General features: G+C 37.9%; 1 protein-coding gene across 1 annotated transcript in view; it reads right to left on the bottom strand.

Moving 5' to 3' along the window:
* Positions 1 to 20,896, bottom strand: part of HHAT (hedgehog acyltransferase) — a 161,914-nt gene that overhangs the window by 120,713 nt on the left and 20,305 nt on the right. The window contains exons 8-9 of the mRNA XM_037405739.1: positions 20,277 to 20,427; positions 4,196 to 4,231 (exon numbers count right to left, since the gene is read on the bottom strand). Coding sequence (XP_037261636.1) covers positions 4,196 to 4,231; positions 20,277 to 20,427 — 187 coding nt within the window. The remainder of the gene's footprint in view (positions 1 to 4,195; positions 4,232 to 20,276; positions 20,428 to 20,896) is intronic.

Below are 20,896 nucleotides of genomic sequence, written 5' to 3'. Positions count from 1 at the left end.
TTTACTTAAACCAGTTATCAGATAGTTCATTAACATAATTATTCTGTTATTCTTTTGGATAATATGAAAATATGTGGAGTTCTACAGGATTCCAGAAATGAAAACAGGAGTTGAGCAAGCTGATGAACAGGTTTTTCCTTATCTCCTTTCAGAAATACATCTTGTTTAGAAGCATAATCTCTCTTTCACCATGGGACCATTCTGCCCTTACACAGAGACGCCTTGTTTTTAACTAAAAAACCCCAAATAATAATGAAAAGAGGTGGCAACACATAGTAAATTTTGATCCCAGAGCTAAACTATACCTTGCCTTACCTGAGAAAAGTAGAAAAGGGGATAATTTTCAAGTTTTCTATTTGGAGAACCTTTGTACTAGATAATAAGCTAAACCTAAATAGCCTACAACTCTAAACAAGCTAAAGTAATTGCAAACCATGGGGTGAGCTGTGAGCACTACTAACAAACACCTTTGGGAGAAACTGGGGGGATGTGGTCCTGCAGCTCTTTTCAGAGCCATACAAATGAGTAAGTTTCACACTTTTTCAAAGGCAGTACTGAAAGTGTGGAGATCTTTCAAAAGGATCATGCCTCCAGGAACTCTCATTCTTCTCCACTGCCCTCACCAGCGTTGCCCTAAAGGAAGCACTGTTTGGCATTAGGACAGTATATGTTCTTATGCGTTCACTATTCTATTTCATTCAATGCCCTGTTCCCGACACTGGATGAAATGCCTGGATAAAACAGCTTCAGTGAGCAAACGGCACGAGGCAGCCTTCTCTCTTGCTCCTTCCCATCTAAACTGCTACCACAAAAGCTATTTTTATGCATTTTGAAATCTGAAAATACACTCATTGCTCCATTCTGATAATGCTTAGATTTAAAAGAAACAGGGTTGTTTTTTTCAGTAGTTACAGTGAAAAAAAAAATTACTATGTTTGTATAGTACTTGTGTGTTTTAAATAACTGATTAATTTTGCTGATCCTAAAAGTATCAACAAATACTTTCTTTTATACTATTGTGTCAAAAGACTCAGCAAATGACCTTCCAAGTACAGTAGTATATTTGTAATGGGTAGTATCAAAACCAGTTTCCATCATGAAATTGCTGACCTTTCCCCCACAAATTTATGGGGTCCCTGCTTCAAACACTGCAGTGTAGTTAACAAATGTTCAAGGCCAAGACCCTGATGTACTTAATTGCACTCTAATTTCACAAATAGTAATTCCATGATGCCACCATATTTCAGCAAGTGATTAGAAATCTAGTCCTACAATCCAATTCAGCCCAAGCCAGTAAACACCACATAAATAGCCATTTCATTGAAAAGTGTATATTACACTAACAAATCCATTTTTAAAAGACTTTTAAACCTTTTCTGAGCTATCTTAAAAGTCGTATTAGAAGCATAGTTCAAAACACACCTAGAGAGATGGACAGAAATTATTTTTTTGCGAAGAATACAGAAGAAGCTGTGTAGCTGTAATTCTGTCATACTTTGTATCGTGCATCACTTGAGCAAGCCATTGACTCTGTATGCCAGGCTACATACAGCCCTAGTCCCTTCAAATCAGCATTTTAATAAGTAATTAGGCACAGACTGTTCTTTTAGCAGAGACTGGTTTTAATGTTGTTGGCCCCACATTTTATATTTGAAAGCATCATACTGGGTTCTCTGTTCCACTGTGGCATCCGTATATTTAAAACAACATAGTATCTCTTGAACATTTCAAATCTTAATTTATAGATTTTCAACACTTCCTGCAACTCTGGTTTGTTTGGGTGTGATTTTTTTCCTCCCCACTGTTTGTATTTCACACTAGAAACCCAAACTGTGAAGAGGACCGTTTATGAGATACTATATGAACACAGAACATCTGCAAGTTCTCAGGAGCAGAGATCGTCTAAATAGGCAAAACCAAAGGCAGTAACTTTCTAAAGGTCACATGGCAGACCAACAGCAGAGATGTAACACCAAGTCCTCTGTTTCCTAGTCCAAAATTCATCTACTAAACAAATGATTGTTGTTTTTTTCTAGTTAAGGAAACCCAAGCAAAACTCATGCTGCTACAACAGAAGGGAACAGTATCTCCTCCTTAGCAGTACAGTTACAGAGAAAGTACCCGATGGCTCCCCAAGTTGTTAAGCATGGGTAGATTGACAGACTGAGAATGAAGTATTAAAGCTGTCTAAGGTTAGAAATAGAACCCACAGTTGGCTTTGAAGATATGACACATTAGTTAAAATTGACCCTCAAATCATTCACATTCAATGGCTATTTGCAGTCCAGGGATTGCATGAGCATACAACTCCAGTACCACATCTCCACAGGATGTAAAGCAATGCAGTATAAGAGAATAATATCTGATTACATCCTTTATATGAAACAAGTGAAAGCATATTTTATGGCAGAAGCAATACCAGGGGCTCAAACTTAGAACACCAATGCTGACCCATGATTCTATCCTTGGTTAAGTAGCTGTCAGCATTCCCAGGAGACCTTCTTGTGCACTGTATTCCCTTTACAACAGCAGCATATTTTTAAACCATTTATAAGCATGATGATTTCCATTTCTTATATTATTTGAGAAAAACAATCTACTGGTCAAAATACAGATGTGACTAATTTTGTAGAACTAATACCAGAACTTAAATACATTCAGCAGTCTAAAACCTGTATCTACACACTGAAATACATATATCTTCAGCAATACTGACACTGTGGCTTTAGTGAAGACAGCTATCCATTAAAAGCTGTCGTGTTACATGCAAAGAAATACATAAAATAACCCTAATGTTACAAAGCCTACTACTCAAATGTTACAAGATGGCAGGACAGGGGTTTGCCTGGGCAACCTTAAACCAAACCTGATTTCCCCTGTGATATAGGCTTTGTGTGATGTCTTGTCTTTCATGGTTTTTGTATTTAGTTTAAATCACAAAAGCATGGCATTCAATATGATATTACCCAGTATTCTTTCCTTTAAGATATACCTTTTGTATTGTTGTCCAACTGGCACCCAAGACCTTGGACAAAGAATTACCATTTTTTCTTGGATTTAGCCACAGTACTGATAACTAGAGAACCTGAATCTGGAAGGGGTATCTTGGATACTTCAGAGGACAAAGTGAAAAGAACGCTTACAAGTGATGCTGTGCCTAAGGCAGGGAAATGCTTCCAAGCATTTATCATGCTGTCTGTAGCTATATGCTTCTTTTAGTAGCTAAAGAGCAATTAGCAGGCTTCTGTAATGAGTTCAGTAGCAAGGCCAAATCAAGGGAAGCCTAACATCACCTGATCCTTATGGTGGGACCCAACCAGTATGCTCTGGCTCACATACTGGGTTCATTCTTCCAAGATAAAGTTCTTCACAGATGAATACTGCAACATTTCAGGGGATGAAACAACTGAGAAATTGAAATCTCTAAGGGTCTGAAGATCATAGCAAACTTCATGGTATGCATCACACTTCTTTGTAAAGATCAGTAAATAGTGATAGGTATGTTATTAAAAATGAATGCAAACACATTCTTAGTGAACGCTTGTGACTTTGCTCACACAAAAGAACTCCAAACAACAAAACCAGTTCCTCAGTGTAGCATTCAAATACATTAACCTCCCTTTTCTTGTTGGAAGTGCCCTGCTTTAATCACTGCATTCCTCTAAATGTCAGCAAAATGCACAGCAATTATCCCACTTTATTCATCTTCAGAACATAGTCCATCCCATGCATTGAACCAATCAAGTTCTCTATCAAGAAAATACAACTGTCCTCTACAGTCACAGTTTTCTATAAAATTCAAGCCCTTATTAGAAGATATGAAGGTACTTGAGTTGCTTGTGTTACCAGTGAAAAAACTTCCTTCAGTTTTTTCTGAAGAAGAAAAAAAAAATAAGAAAACGTTTTTGTCAGTACAAGAAAAAATTTCCTCAGCAGCAAGTGGGACGCTGCCACTGAAATTTCCCAAGTCAAAGTTTTACTTAAGGACACCTGAAGAGGTTCCTTAGAGTGACATTGGGTAGATATTCAAGCCAAAAAATTAAAAGTTTCTCAAACTAATATACAAATGGAAGACAAGAGGATCTTGCTATAGAAAAATATCTATTGATTAGTAGTGAGTTCACATAGCCATCTCTACTTAAAACAAAAATGCTTTTTAATATGAAATTGCAATCCAAAATAAGTATTGGCTTACCTGACCAGAAAGCGATGTAGTCCAACATCAAAACTTCTGTAAGAAAAAAGATTCACCATATTTTAATAATTAAAAAAAAATAAAATACTACTCTGTTAGGTATTGTACAAACACTGCATTTCAAAACAATCAATAATACCAAAAATAAATATAAAACTGCTGGAATTGATAAAAGAGAAGCAAAAGTGTAATATTCAAATTCCCAGCCGTAATGACATGTGAAATTTAAGATTATCATCATATGGAAAGATTTAGATGCATGTTAAAAAGCTCACAAATCCCTTGTTTGGTTATTTCTTCAGTAAAGCAGTAACATTCAGAGTGGTATAACCCACACAAAGCATAAATTGTTTATATTCTGTATAATTTTGGAAGCATCCTGATAACCAGCGAGTCTGCATGTTTCCTGTCACATACACAATGATCCTCTACGCAAAACTACTGTGCCATCCCTCCTTTCCCCTTTTGTGCTCTGTACTGCACTAACGGATCACTGTGAATTCTCTCCATGATAAAGAATAGTCAAAGAACCCCCTTAAGTCTCCTTCAGATACACAGAATATACTGAGAAGTGGGCCTTACAAGCGTGTTCCACTCAGCTCTGGTGAGGAAAATAACTTTGAAGATTTATGACAATAAGTACAAGTTAGATCACACTAAATTACAAGAACCACGCCTAAAAACTTCAGCATTAACAACATACATTAGCCATAAGCATCAGTGTTTGTTTTCCTTTTCTCAGCTGTCCCTCAGCTAGCTCAGCAGAATCAAGTTCACGAACAATATACTAGCAAATCCTTGATACTACAGGAAGGTATCCACTGATTTCAGACATTTACTCAGTATCTGAAGTACGTGCCAGTTTTATGATACTATCAGTGTAATCCCAGATTAACTGTGTGCATAACAGCACAATTGGAAAAACCAAATGTCTTGTTTGTAGTGCTGGACTTGCTCTGAAATGGGCTTCATTCTGTGCACAGAAAACGTTTTTGCATATACTAAACTCAAGAACCCTGTTAAAAAAAAACCAACTGATTGGTCATTTGGGTACAACATGGTTTTATTTTAACAGTATTGCTTGCAGTGTGCTGCCTCCTACCTGGAACAAGAGAAGTCATCAGATAGTTAATGGCATCCTGGTAACAACAGATAATGAGCAGTAGAAATTCTAGGAGTTAAAAAGGGAGGGAAACACTGGTTCAGCAGGGTGATGATGAGGGGAACAAATTTCCCACTTAAAAGCTGCCTTGCAAACAGAAAAAAATATTCTGCCAGGAACATGCACATGGCCACCATTAAACCTATATTTTCACATTCCTAAAATCATTCCCCATTTTACATTATTGTTTTATTACTGTGTAATTATACTGCATGAAGTGTATCCAGTTATCTTTCCGCGTTCCTCTTGCCTGAACACATACTGTAATTTGGCTCCCCCTCTTCACCAAAATATTCTGTGTTGTACAGCCAGTTGTTTGTATCAGAGCTGCCCACAGTCTGCATTTATACCTCTGAAAACCTTTTCTTCCTAGGACCAAGCACTTCAGTATGCTTGTGCTGGGATGGGGAAAAGAAACTCATAGAATTCCAGGGAACAGATATATGCTAAATAGTCGTCTTGTGTATCTTCAGCCAAGCTCATCTTTTCAGGTTCTCCTAGCTATCCTGCAATGGCAATGACCACATCTGCTATCGTCTCTGAAGGGACACAACAACTGAGCTTCTTGTGGACAGCAATGTGGCGCACAACAGTACCACCACTCTTGACAACGAACGAAAAGCCAAAGGGCTTTGGCCTACAACGAACATGGAAACTGAATGATCCTGCTAAGCTGAGATGATCAGAGCTGAAGGAAGTTGAGTGGACAAAGTTGAGGCAGAGTGGGCTCAGACAGGGAGGGAAAATTAGACCTTTGCTGTGGACTTCAATGCCATCTTTTCTCTCATTTTTCACCGTTACCAAAACATAATGCACTTGTTATTAAAAAAAAGCTTTATACTTTATTTCATGCAGGCTTTACTGATGGAAATATTTCCACAAAGTATTCAATAAGTATTAAAAATGAACATGCATAGAACCAATTTATTAGAATAAATGAAAAGAAGGAAAAAAGATGAAAGCCTCACTAGGTCCATTATTCCTAAGATGGATGCTGTACTGATACTACCTAAGATCCTGAATTCTCAGTGTAAGCAGCCAGTTAAAAAAATTAACTACACTATGACCAACAGAATTTTGAGAATATACAGTAGAATCAAAGTGTGCACCTAGATCTTAAAATCACCTTAGGATAGTGTAATTGATTAGTTCTAAAAGCAAGAACAAGGCAAAACAAATTCAAACTGTAAATGAAAAAAAATAGTTGGGATTGCTTAAGGCTATGGATATTGGGTACATACATTTTTAAGCACCTAGGATAACGAATAGAGAGTGTGCAAGGCAAAAATACTGAAAAGCTAGAGGCTGGTTTTGACAAAACACTATCACAGACTCTTTCAGCTGTTCTACTTGTTCATATTTAAATACGTACTGTATTTAAGTCTACAAGTGAAGTTAAAGTACAGTGAAGTAGCAATGGAAACAGATCTGGTAGTTGTAATTAATCCTTCTGTTCTCAGATGGAAATATAAAGGGGTAAAAAGGGTTTGTATAGCAATGTTCAGACTGCAACTCAGGGTGGAGTAAGCAACTTCATTAAATGAAAAAAGAACAAGTTATCACATTGCATTTCTACTAAACATTTCATAACGATCCCCTTCAACATCACAGGAATCCACCTATCAGGCACAACAGGGTGTCGCCACAATTAACTCAATTACACCTGCCACAATTATACACCACACAGACATGATTATCTAAGTACACCCATATTTACTTGACATAGCAATATGGTTTATAATCAACTTCAAACAGTGTATTTGATCCTGAGCTTCTCTGCAAAATACAGGATTTATCTGGTAGCCCCTGCAATTTAGGATGCCTCAGTTACATAAAAGTTTCACAAATGCTTTTTGAAATCCTATAACGAGCACAATTTTCTGAAATAAAGGTTTTAATTAAAATCTAAAATAACAAGGGAAAGGATATCCATAGCAATACAAGTAAAAAATGCTCTGCCAGTTAAATTCCTTACACTGCTAAAATGTCAGTAGCAAAATAATACTTAAATTTTTGGAGAAATAATGGGTAAAATCTAGTTTTTCAAAATAGTAATGCAGTCTTTGAAGAGAGCAAAATCTTGACTAGTCAGTGGAACAATAAAGGGGAGATATATTTAACCTCCATTTCATAATCATGTTGCTCATTACAGACAATTCAATAGCTATTTACTTTATAAAAACAACTCTAATTGCATTCCTCTGAAGGGCAGTTTTCAATCAGTTCTGTACACAACTAATGCTTTTGTTAAGCATGAAGTTCTACTTTCTGATACATTTCAACAAAAGATTATACATATAATCTTTCCTAATCAAATTCGTCTTTTCCCAGTACATCAACTAGAAATGGGTGACCAACAATATACATACACTAAACTAACAAGGACCTTTTCCAAAATATAATCTTTGAAATATCTGCCTGCAAGCACACATATCTCTCCTCAAGGTACATTTTCAGAATTATTTTAGACATGTGGTTTCTGCTTTGAAAGCTAAATGCATAATGCAACGAGGTGCCTCCAAATTTGCATTCAGCACAAAGCTGATGGGAGAGAAGTAAAGAGTCCTTTTATATAGAAAAGATATGAAAAGGCAGAAACATGCTGGTATGAACCATAGTCAGTAGCAATAGCACATGCACTGAAATTGTCAATCTGATGATTTCCAGGGAAAAAAAGGTACAAAAACCTTTTTGTCCCCAGGATACAAAAAGGCATATATACGTATCTGAAAGACAAATGAGTAAAACTGTGGTAAGTTGCTGTTCATGCTGCAATTAGGGTATCAGTGAAGCCAATCATCTGTTTCCCTCTTGTGTCATAGGTACTTTAGACTCACTCTGAGATTTCCATCTGTTCAATTTCTTTATAGTTGGACCTTATTTTGAAGTCCTGTGCTCACCACTTGCCACTTAAAGAGTGCATGGTTCTTCAAGTGTATCTGCCTATTGCAAGCTGGTGCATGCTGATATATATCAGGATCAAAAACTGGTCAGGACCTTCTAGGACCTTGTTCACACTTTCCTGGACAGATGCCCTGAGCTCAGCACAGGTCAGCAGACACGGTGGCTCCTAGTGGAGCTACAGATTGACACACAGCAACAGACTTGCTCCCGAGCATTTTCATCCAAATGCCCACCCCGGTCAGCACTCTTTACAAGCATGTTATCCGATGGATTGCGTATGGGTCCCACTTTCCACAAGGCTGTGTGTTCCTTTAGCTGAGTTCTAAACTCCAATTCCTCAGCAGAGGAGTTGTTTGAACCTTCAGTATACAACTTTTAAATTCAATGATGTTTTGCCAACCAATGTGATTCAAGGACCTGATGCCACACCTACCTAGATGAAAACTGCTACTCATTAGCAGCATTAGGGACTACAATTCGTAATTCCAGTATGATGGCTAAAGGACCCCCAAATCACAAGGTTTGACTGTGAGACCTCATTCCCAATAACTTACAGCCAAAAAAACTTAAGTGCCAAGCACCTGTCAGGATCATATGAATCAATTTAAACTCATTACTAGAACCATTTTTTATGAAACTAATTGCAGTAATTGGAGTTGCCAAACCCTGATTTTCCATATCCATATTTTGAAACCATGTGCTGAAGAGAAAGCAGCACAGCTTTGTTTTCTGTCAGTTCCTCCTGAAGGACTGCTGGGCTGCACACTATTCCTGGAAACAAAACACAACAAATCATGCAACATTTAGCATAATCTGGGAAGTATTTGGCTAACCATGCACTTCAGCAAAGATACCCACTGCAAGCAGATGGCATACCACCACTCTGAAAAAGCAGATAGCGGCACGACTCTAACTTTGGGCCCTTCCTTATGGGGAATAGATCTAGGTAGATAGCTTGCCATTTTAAAGAGTTCGAAATCAGTAACATATACGGAGACAGGTAAATGTGATACTGTGTGCCCACAGACCGTACTGCATTGCAGACAGAAACATCCTAGATGCGTTAAAAACAGTCATGTTGCTGCTGGAACATGAACACTTTTGAATGCAGGAAGGAATGGTGTAGTTTCTGTAAGCAGAGGAGGAGTTCAAGCAGCAGCACTACCCTACATTTCACTGAGGCAAACAATAATTGCACTTAAATCTCTTAAAATCAGCTAGACTAGTTGCCATCTATGGTGATGATCCAGCAAGTGGATTATTTGTTATAGCTTCAGCACTCTACCCTGTGGGTATTTAACATCTCTCAAAAGAAGTATTGTAGTCGCTGCAACATTTCAAGAATGGCCCTCCACACTTCCTTTTACAAATATGGCTAAACTTGACATTAGAAAGTGTAACTCATTCACATATCCTCAGGGTAGCCCGTCCTATTTAACCACAGAACAGTGTTTGCAAGACCAGCACTTCCATTAGCAGCCTTTGCAAATGTATCTGGCATTTTGCCGGTGAGCTGCTGACTAAGAGTCTCTCACATCAGGACATTTTGCACTGGAGACAGAGAGGTCACTGAATGACAGTTGCCTTCACTGGCACAATGCTTTTAAGTTGCTTCATTGTTCCTCCTTGTCAAGCAATATCTTGGAGGCAGAATGCCCAAGAGACTGTGTAAATGACAGAATTCCCCTGACAGATGCCCCACCATTTATTTCTGGATCCTCCTACTTCTGCTCATCTGTCTTCCAATGCTGCCCGTGGCAACCTCCCCAACTGGCAAGCCCTCAAAGATGAAAGCTTCCAAGTTACAAGTAATTACAAGTGTGCAACATAAGTCTCAAACATGTTTTAGAGTCTTGCTGAAGATAAGATTACTACAGGGAAAGCAGATAGCAAAGTCTATATGCAGGTTTTGTAACTGCTATTATTTAATGTCTCAGTGAACTATAAAATTTACTGAAGCAAATTCCCTAGAGGGGGTACGCCTAGTAGACTAAGTATTTTTCAGGTAGTGACTGCTACCAATTGCTTCATCATCATCTTCATTATTAAAGATCTGGGAAAGCCATCCATATTTTTAAGACACTTTTGCCTGTCTACAACTTGCATGGATTCAGACATACTGTTTTCTGCAAGTTTACTTGAAACCTACACCTTCACAGCAAAGCTTGTCTCTTCAGTGACAATCAGCACACTTCCTCTTAACTGCCACCACACTAGGATACACTATTTAGAAAACCTAAAACAGAAAAACAAAAATCAAGTTGCCACAAGATATTTTACAGTAGAAATAAAATATAGCAAGCAAACTGAAAATATTCATCTAAAAAGCCCAGACTGTTTAGTCTTGTTTGTTTTTAAAATGAAGATGGGAAGATGCATGATAAAAAAAAAAAAAAAAAAAAAAAAAAAAAAGAGATCCACTACAATACAACCACTCATTTGGATCTGCTACCTAAACTATAGAATATACTTTTGGACACTGAACCTTGAAAGTCACATCACATTTTCTGGGGACTCTTGCCACATACAAGCATGTTCTTGGAGTTCTCATTTTTACTTTGGTCTTTTAATTAGTGCAAGACACTTGGTGAATTTCACCCACATAGATTTTCCAGTATTCCCACTGATATGGCATTGGAATCAGAAACAAACACATAATATGGAGCTCTTTTGGCTTTCCTATCATTTCCTATGTAAAACCAAAACATCACCATTCTTACCACGCAACATACAATGAAGCAAATCCTGGCTCAATCCAATGAGAAAACTCCTGTTTAATGAAACGCAACATTCTTTTAAACATCAAGATTTTAAGAACTACTTAAGCCTAGACCTCAAGCTTCAATAGACTGTCTTTTCTTTGCAAGCTTTGATTTTAAGTTTTAACCACCTGCAATGCAGCAAACTAGTAGTAGCTCTCTTTTGTCTCAATGTAAAAATGCAGTTAAAAGTAAAAAAGATAAATCTGTTATTTTAAAGAAAAAATATGAAGACTGTCAAATGCTTTTATATCATGTCTTTGACAAGCAATTTCTTGTTACATTATAATAATATAATGTATATATATGTATATATGTATATAATATAAAAATATAATACATTATAATAATAAGCAGGACTTGTATATACATGAAGATATCTATCAAATTCTCTGACACTTACTTAAGTATATGCTAGAATTCTAACACTACATACTTAGATAAAACACTTTGAACTTCTGTTCTGTTTCTTCCTGGAATGATTCAGCAGTACCAGGTTGCCTTTTGGTTTCCCCCATTATTAGAAAAACCAAAGCTGCCACTGCATTCAGCTTGTGCTACGTGCCTCCATCCAGAGTTCCCACTCACTGCTGTGGAGCTCTTCAGGACCAATACAGCCAATGTGTAAATATTCACCTTACCTCACAAAAACAGTACTTTGTAAATATGTGATTAATTTAAGGGTAAACAGAACAAACCCTAGACATTTTACTTGTGAAGGATTTCCTGCATAGCATTGCAGGGAGAAGCTAGGGCTTCCTGTACCTATGAGAAGTGGAAATCCACAGTGAAATACTGACCCAGTCAAAATCAGCAGCAAAACCCTCACCGATTTCAACAGAGGCAGAAATACCTGGACTGACTCTGGCAGCCTGTATAACACAGGATACAGTCAAACTTTGGTATACACTTTGTTAAAGGCACCTTCACCTCCGAGTAGAAAATATCAGTAAGTCCCAAATCTGTAGTTTCAGTTATTAGTTGGAACCCCAGGCTGCAGACCTGCACAGCAAAAATTATCTACAGTAAGATAGCTGCAAGAAGAAAGTTCTTTTGTGGACCACATAAGGAGACTACACAAACTGCTCGTGGTCTCAAGCCTAAAAATTGTATCCATAATCTAAGATGTTTTGTTGTTTCATTTTAATTTAAACACACAATCTGTATTATACCAGAAAGTCTGAGGAAAGTTTTAATGATCTAACACAGCAACTTCCCCCCACCCCTGCAATCTCCTGACCAGAGAGACAAGCAGAATTTTAAGCAGACATCAGTCATTGCCGATGTTCATGTAAGATTACGCACAGGTTTGCCCACTTAGGAGGCTTTAAGACAAATTAGTTCTGTTTCTCACAGATCCATCACATTGGATCTTGGTGATACAGTTCAGCAGATACTTTTCTTAAAAAGAGCAAATCTTCTTTGTATTCCGTTACTTCTGTATTCTCTCCTAGAACCTTTCAAAAGAAATATTACTTTAATTTTATACCTTCCCTGATTCTTCAAAAGCCTGTGGTAGCTCACGGAGAGTGATGAAACCTAATGCCCTTTATTAGCGGCAAACTCCCATAGGGTAAGTTCTTCAGTCTTCCTCAAGACTCTTGCAATGCAGTGCGATTGTCCAATTATTATGAGTTCCCTATCTTTACTGCAAATGGAACAATGAAGTTTATTAATAGTCATTACTCATTTTCTACAGTGGTAGTGAGCAGCAGTAATAGTTCGCATCTATGCAGAGCTCATGTCAAATACTGTGAAGAATGGGCTTCTTGGGTGATCAGCAGTAGGTGGGCTTAGCTTGTTTGTTAAAAAAATTCAAGTTACAGTAACAAACCAGTCACTATGCAAATAAGTTTCCAATAATTATGCAATTTAGACCCAAGAAGGATTAGTATGCTTCATTATTGTCTCTTTTTACACTCCAAAGAGACAATTTTTTTTTTCTCTACAGAAGAGATTTAAGGAGCCTTTTAAAGCTTTAATATAACCAGCAAAATGAGCTGTACAGTAGGTAAGAACTGTAGCATGCACTAATTTGGCTGACATCAGAAGCAGTTAATTTTTTTGTCTCTATCGGCAAAAGAATGACTAACCAGTCCAGGACTAAAGTGTCTATCATCTATTTAGGTGACATTAGCTAAAAATAATGAGTCACAGATCAATGTTCGGTTTTAAGCATCCCAACAGTTACTGAAAAATATAACAAGTCAGTAAGTCAGGAAAAGGGTTAATTTTCAACTTGGAAACAAGTTATTCCACTACCAAAACTGTGCACTAATTCTGCAATTAAATACCCAACTTTGGGGCAAACAGCTTAAGTATTCTGATATTGGTAAGCAGATGTAACATTTAAGTTACACATAACTCCACAGACTTTCTAAGGAGGGTTCTCTTCAAAAGACCCCCCTGACTCCAGCTGTTACTCTGCATAGCAGCTGTGTATTTCACACAAGAGCATACTGCTTACAAGTACCACAGGGGTTGTAGGTGGCCAGAACATACAGAGAGATGTGCCTTACATTAAACCCTGGTCCTTACACACCAGCAGAAGGAAAAAAGAACCCTTTTCTGTCTGAGACTCTCACCCAGCATCTTCAAAGACCCTGTAAAAACTTCTCAAGAATGAAATATAGTATTCTTTAAGCTTTTTAAGGCACATCATCCACAAATCTATGCAAACACAAGCTTTCCATGAAAAACTGTTCTTATACATGTTATTTTTACTACCGATTTGGGATCCAATTTGGTGTACTTGTCCACACAGGACACACAAACCAGATCTTATGACTTCAGGGTGTTACAGTTTGCCAAAGGAGGCTTAACATGGCTCATGGGCATTGATGTATTTGGACTTCTGCACACTTTGGAAATACTGATTTCTTCTTAAGGTTTCAGTACAATTTCCTCTTAGTCACGAGCACCAGGCCACTTCAAAACTGTGGGTGTAATTTATTTAATCAAACTATGCTTTTAAATATTTTTTTTCATAATTCAAGATCACTTTTAAAAATATTGGGTGGGGAAAAGGTGCCTTTTGATTTTTAAATAGAAATGCTGCAGCACTAACATTTTTAAGATTAAAATCAGTGAGAAACTAGATCATCAAAAGCCATTTTTGTTTTACCTGATACACAGTCTAAAACACACTGAACAACTTTCTCTTTGAAAAAATCTAAGGTTGCAAATATACCAGAAGTGACACTCCCAATCTCCAAGAGAAAGGGAAATACGCATAAACCTGTCCTTCCTTTTCTTGTCTCAGTTTCAGCTGCTGGGTAAGTCCCATCAGAGGCATGGTAGTAGAAAGCTTTCAGAAACAGCTGTCTAGAATACAGGATAGATAAAAAACAAACCACCTCAAAATAACTGATCCTCTTGAAGCTGCCTGCTAGGGCTTTCTTTTATAGCACTTAAAACATCATTCTCTGTTCATAGCACAAGTAGGCTTGGCCCAGCATCCCTGCTCTGATCCCCAGACAGCATCCCCTCCCAAGGTGCAGAACCCCAGTGAAGGTCCTCTGGCAGTTTTGGGAAGCAGCTGCTGCTGCTGCTGCAACTCCTGCTACAGCAAGGTGGGCAAGAGGTCTGAGCCACAGGTCTGGGTGTGCCATTCAAGCTTCTACCATGCTCTGGGTGATTCCTGCTGAGTCCCTTCTCCATGCTACCGTGGAGATGTGGAGTTCTTATTCACTGCCTACCTCTCCTTCCCTCATGAAAACTGTTAGGGATTTGCAACTTAAATGACTCTTACCTGCCATGGGAAGGAGTCTGACCCATCATTTAGCTCCTTCCTTTTTACCTGTAATTACCTCTGAATGACAGGTTGCATGACAGCTATTTGCTGTCATTACTAGCATATAATCACAGAACAACACTCATAGGAAGGAGAATCTTAGGGAGAAAACCTGCTATCTCAAATTTCAGACAATCTATCAATTTATCCAGAAACACCACAGCAAAGGAGCCCTACGATACTCAAACAGAAAGCAAGAGCTTCCCACAGGAATTTGGTAGAATACAAGCCCCTTGTAAAGGCACCTTTTTCTGAGCCCAGAGGCAGGGATGTCATCCAGACTGCACATGGCTGTAGCAAAGTGACAGCTGGACAGCTATGTTTGTGTTAACTTGTGCCAGACATCGGCTATTTGGGAATTTCAGGAGGCAAGCCTCCCAAATCAAGCACTGACAGAAACACCATTTCTGATCTTATTTAAATTTCTTTAATGATATCTTATAACATAAAGCCTTTCAGTCACTTGTCTTGATATATTTAAGAATTAACTCCCAAAATAATTTATTCTAATACAAAAGTCAGAAGCCCAAAGAAGGGAAGTACATGATAAACTGGGCTGAGACCATGAGAAGCACAGGTGAAAAGAGACTAAAAATCACTTCTTCCCTGCCCCCTCCAGGTCAGAAAATCAATTTTCCATGTTTAAAAGTCTATTCCGATCCTCACCACAAACTAAGAATAGGCAAATAGATGTAAATATTATCAAGTGTTTAAGCCAGAAGTAAGAGATGGTAAATTTTTGCTTGCGTTCAGCATTCCAAAATTACTGCATATGGTCACAGTGATCTCTTGTGCTCACACTCACACATAACACCAGTAGCAGACTTACCCAGAAACGAACCTGAAAAGAAGGGAAAATACCCTGTATGGCCCTTTCTGATAGACATACAGAAGGAACTGTTTCCAGAGCAGGGAAGGTTTCAAGAACAACAGTGAAGATAGACAAAAGGTATCAGGATGAGAAAGAAAAAGGCAGATGAGGTATTTTCATTTGTAGATCCATTTTCTATGGCATGGTTATAGCAGAGAATATGATGAGCCTACAGCAAAATTCTAATCCATAATTTGGAGCAATTCACTGAAACCTTGCATATAGACCACTTTTCTCATATAAGGCAAGCAATGCTTTTGCAATAATGATGCACGTAAACCAGACTGAATTCCTGACAGTTTCTTTCAAATCATAACCCAGATGCCATTTTTGGATGTCACCAAAACATCTGTGTGAACATAAACATATGTTCATATAAAAGTGTGTATGTGTCTGTACATGCAAAATACAGCCCTCCTAGTCCACCCATTAGCACACAAGAAAATGGAGGGGCTGACTTATGTCAGACTCCGGTCTGGTCAAGAATCGGGGTATTAAATACAAGGTGGAGTCTAGAACTTTCAGTATAGTAGTTGAAAATGGCCAGATCTTTCTCCATCATTGCATTATTTTATTTTTTATCTGGAAGCATTTCTTCAACTCCATTCTCTTTATACTGGGTGAAATTCTGCTTCCTGTGAAATCTACCTTTCAAATTCTACTTCTTAATGTCTTCTTGAAGAACCTCTACCCTTGCTGAGGCTAACCTATATTAAACATGCAAAAAGTCTTAGCACAATTTGTCCCCAACAAATTTGCCTCTATTATTTTGGGATAAGATACTTGGTAATGTGCAAATTTTAAGGTGGAAAGGCAGAAGAGTTGTGCTTCTGCGCGTTTTGTGTCAGTCTATGACCAGAAATAACTGGTTTCTTATGCCATGCTGTTCCCATAGCATGTCAAAATACATCTGATCAATGTGTCCAACATCTTTGCAAAAAAGCACTTGCCACACTCAGTAACACAAGTATGGAAACATAAAAATGGAAGCATGGTTTTTCCACACACAGCATCTGTGCTAAATCTTGTCCTGATTTACAAACTAAGTTTCTTTGTGGAATATATTGCCAGTCATTTACCAGTGTGTCAAAAGCGATACAGGATTTAGTTACGTGCTACCTATTGTTTCTGTAGTTTCCACACCTTTACTCTTTCACTAGGATATTTTTCCAGATTGGTCTGATTTGCAAGTGTCAGCAGTAGCACAGCTTTTTCTAGCTACCCTACACAATTCAACCCCACACCACTCCTCCACGCCCCCACCTAAGAGGTTGTATGGCAGGCATCAGCCTTGACCAATTCTTTAAAAGCAGTCACGTTTCCAACACCACTGGTTGCTCTCACATGATTAATGACCTTGCTTTTAACCTTGGTAAAAAACAAAAGTTTTAATTCCTCATGGCTTAAGATAAAGCAGACATTAAAAACTTTTAAGTTGGTATGTCACTGAACTGCTGCCCTATCTGGAAATCAGGAGCTCAGAAACTCCTTTTCACAGCTATAATCAAGCTTTTGAATAGTAATAAATTTATCATGCATTTATTAGCTATATAGCTGCATATTTAGCAAGATAATGATAATACTGGTAAAATGAAACCACAATAACACATTGAACACCTGTATTTGTCTTGAGATGATAAACAGGATTGCTGATTTTTTGATGCTGGGATTGTCTTGATGAAATACAATGCAAATTAGGCAGATTCTACTATAAAGTTGATAACTCCTTTTTAATTAAATTCTTTTGGTTTTAAGTTTGAATGGACACAATGTGTTTTGTTGTTTAGTACCATAAATAGGGAGGCAAAGTACCCAATTTGGTTTACTAATACCTGCTTTGCTTTTCAGCTCCAGAAATTTTAGACATACTATGGTATCTTTCTTACCTTCCTGACTGAAAGCTCTTCCACCTGCTGTATTGCAGAGCAAATTATGTCAGCATGTACTGATTATAAGTGACCCTGGTCTTGATGTGTAAGATCAAAAGCTTTGTTGTTATGCTCAAAGGACACCAGGTGGTGGTGGAAGACTCCTTATTAGTGTATTTGCATTCCTTAACATTGTTATGCTCCTTTTGTGTTTCTCCTCAGGCTACCTTCTCTCCTTCAAAATCTGCACTGCTAATAGCTTTGAGAGATAAAAATAGCAATACGGGATCTTCCAAAAGCCTAGCTAGCATAATACCCTGTTTCTGACAGTACCCTAAAGTGGACACCAGCAAGAAGTGCAAGAGCAAGCCAAGCATACACACACACTTTTCTCTGAGCAGCCTCCCAGATGCCAGCCAGCAGGTAACAGTGGTGCACTCCATGTCATCTGGCTCATTCCACCCCACTCCATTTCCCAGCCTGGTCCTGGGAGTCTTTAATGAGTTTTACCAGGCTACTATTTTATGAAAATGGTCTGGTACAAACCTCCTAACTCTACCAGCTTAAAACTAGGCACTATGTTATTAACATTTAAGTACATTTAAGTTTGACCCACTCTGATAAAGTTGTTAGGAACATTCACATAAAAGCCCACATAGTCACAAACTACAAAAAAGTATTTAGCACTTTAAGGAAACACAGTGTCACTGTTCATAAAGCTTTACAACACAAGGTATTTGCTTTCATCAGTTTTTGCTAGCTTTTATGCTAAGCCCATCATTTCCACAATTCCTGTCCAGTTCAGACAGTCATTTTAAAAACAAAGGCTATTCCCACTTCTAACACTGACATTCCTTTATAACATACCAAAACACATAAGAAGACTGCAAAGCCTCTAGGTACTAGTGATTGAAAAGTTTAACTGTAAAGGCATGAGGGCATCGTAATTCACAGATTCAGAGGGTAAGCTACATGAGATTTCTTAGATAATTGAAAATGACCCATAAATCACTAGCAGCCATAGGAAATTCTACTATCCACCCTGCTGGTGGGACTGATTTTTTCAGCCTTCAAAGCCAACAAAAAAATAAAATTATCTCATAGACGGGATTATTTCTGGCAGTGAATGTTGATACACATATGAATGCAATACTTGGGCAAATGGTAAATACCAGCAGTTGGCACTTTTTCCTTTAAAAAAAATAATTAAACTTTCTACTTAGAAACTAGTTTCAATTTTCTTCTGAGTGTTATGAATATTTTTCAAAGAATACACAATGCTTTTACTGTGATACATCACACATCTTCACAGGCAGAAAGTACCTTTTCACGGTCTGTTACAACTACCTGACACAGCAGTGTCATTAGTATTTGTGCTGAAGTTCAGTTTCATTTGGCACCTCCAGAGCAATACACAGATTCCCTGGAATAATAACTGGGAGACAGGGGAAAAAAAACCACTGCTGTTTGCAACTCAGCTTGCGAGGGCCGTCAGGCCAAGTGATGCTGCTCTCAGGAGAGTGCCTGGTAAGAACCACAGATTTCTGTATTAACTCTGTAGGTCATAAATTCAGTTCAAACCCTGAAAGAGAATTTAAACTAAGGCATTTGCTAGTATATCAAATAATTTTTAACAGTTCATCTGTTTTCTGCACTCTATTTCTGCTGCATTTCTTTGAATACCACATACCTACAGTTGCCAACTATTATAAACTACAAAACCTTCTCATTACATCTAGCTTCAAGCCTGAAACAAAATTAAAATCTCATCCAATAAAGCTCTGATAATAGCAGGCCCGCTGTTTTTATGACTAAAATGAAAAAGCTTTATTCGTATTACAAAGCAGTCAGAGACCAAACAGGGTAAGCACCGTTGTACTAGGCTCTGCACTAACACAAAACAAGAGAAATCTCTGCACTAAAAAGCTGACAAGTCTAAGTCATTTCAGGAAATGTTTCTAGAATTCTGGGGCACAGCATCCCACTGACTGAAGGAACTACAGACACAGTGCAGAGGAAAACAAGGGAAAGAAGTGAATCCACTGATATACACAGGCCAAGCAGCAAGCAGAATCCACCTGGGAGAGTTTTCAGCAGAAGTACTTCAGTGAACACTGATTTAAAGCAACAGTAAGATTCAAAACTGGTAAATTTTTTTGTGAAATATTGTGCTGAAACTCTTTAAAAGCAAAGGGGATCCAGAAATTCATCCTACATTATAAATAATTCCCATTTTTCATAGTACTTACTTTCAATGTGTTGAAGACTTTCTCTGCTGCATGAGTCTAGCATGACTACACGCTAGAGTGTTATAACTACAGCTTTCCTCATAGGGTGATTAATCAAGCATTTCTTTCCTTCTCCATACAAATATCTAGCTGAAATGTGGGGTTTAGACCAAGACTGAAAAATGAACCATTTAATAGATATCTGGAAAGAATAATTGCTATGTTAGTGAAGCTAAGTAGGCTGAGCAATTCTAATAATTAAGAGGATGAAAAAGCTGAAAGGGATGCTTGCCCCTGCCCTCTGCAGTGTGAAAAAAGTAACCATCAAATTGAAGTTCATTTACAAAGCACTAAAAATGAATCATGGGGGTGAGGGAAAAAACCACAAGGACACGAAAGCAAACGTGTATGTGACCACAAACACACATATGCATGTTCTTACACACTGACTGCCATATATCAATAATAAACCATCTGAAAAGCAATAATGACTAACCTCCACATTTTAGTGAAACTGTGCATCAGGCTCACACAGCAAGGCAGAGCTGGAGGTTTGAGTCCATCCATTTGAAGAATGAGGGCAGGAACACCATACAGAACGAGGTATTTCACATAAAAAAATAGTACTTGAGCTAAAGCCAGGCCACCTAAAAGAAAAAAAATATTACAAAAATCATACCTTAAATGACTCCTGAAATATTTTAAAAACCTGGTAACGTTGCTTACTTCCAAACAGCCATTATTCAAAAGACTAAAGCAAGCATCATCAGTTGATGGGATGTACAATACCTGCTTTTGCAACAGCTATAGGACACAAGCACATGCAATTATGACTTTAGGCACGCACACACAGACTAGTACCACCATTCCAATATGAAGGCATAAGTAAGCATCTGTAGTTTCACTTTCAAAAATCATTGGATTGTGGGTACTGACTGCTATGAAAGACAAATACTGACTTACCCTGAGCTAAAAATCAGAACACACTGATATAAGGACTGAACATGTACCACAGGGACAATAAATGTTATCTTTGACAAAAATCCCAAACAAACACTCTTCACTTGTTCCTCCAGAACAGGTATAATAAATGGTTATCTTTGCAGCTTATCCTGA

This window comes from Falco rusticolus, chromosome 12 (genome assembly GCF_015220075.1).
Source record: "Falco rusticolus isolate bFalRus1 chromosome 12, bFalRus1.pri, whole genome shotgun sequence".
Classification (NCBI taxonomy): Eukaryota; Metazoa; Chordata; class Aves; order Falconiformes; family Falconidae; genus Falco; species Falco rusticolus.
This window is presented reverse-complemented; position numbering and strand designations above follow the sequence as displayed.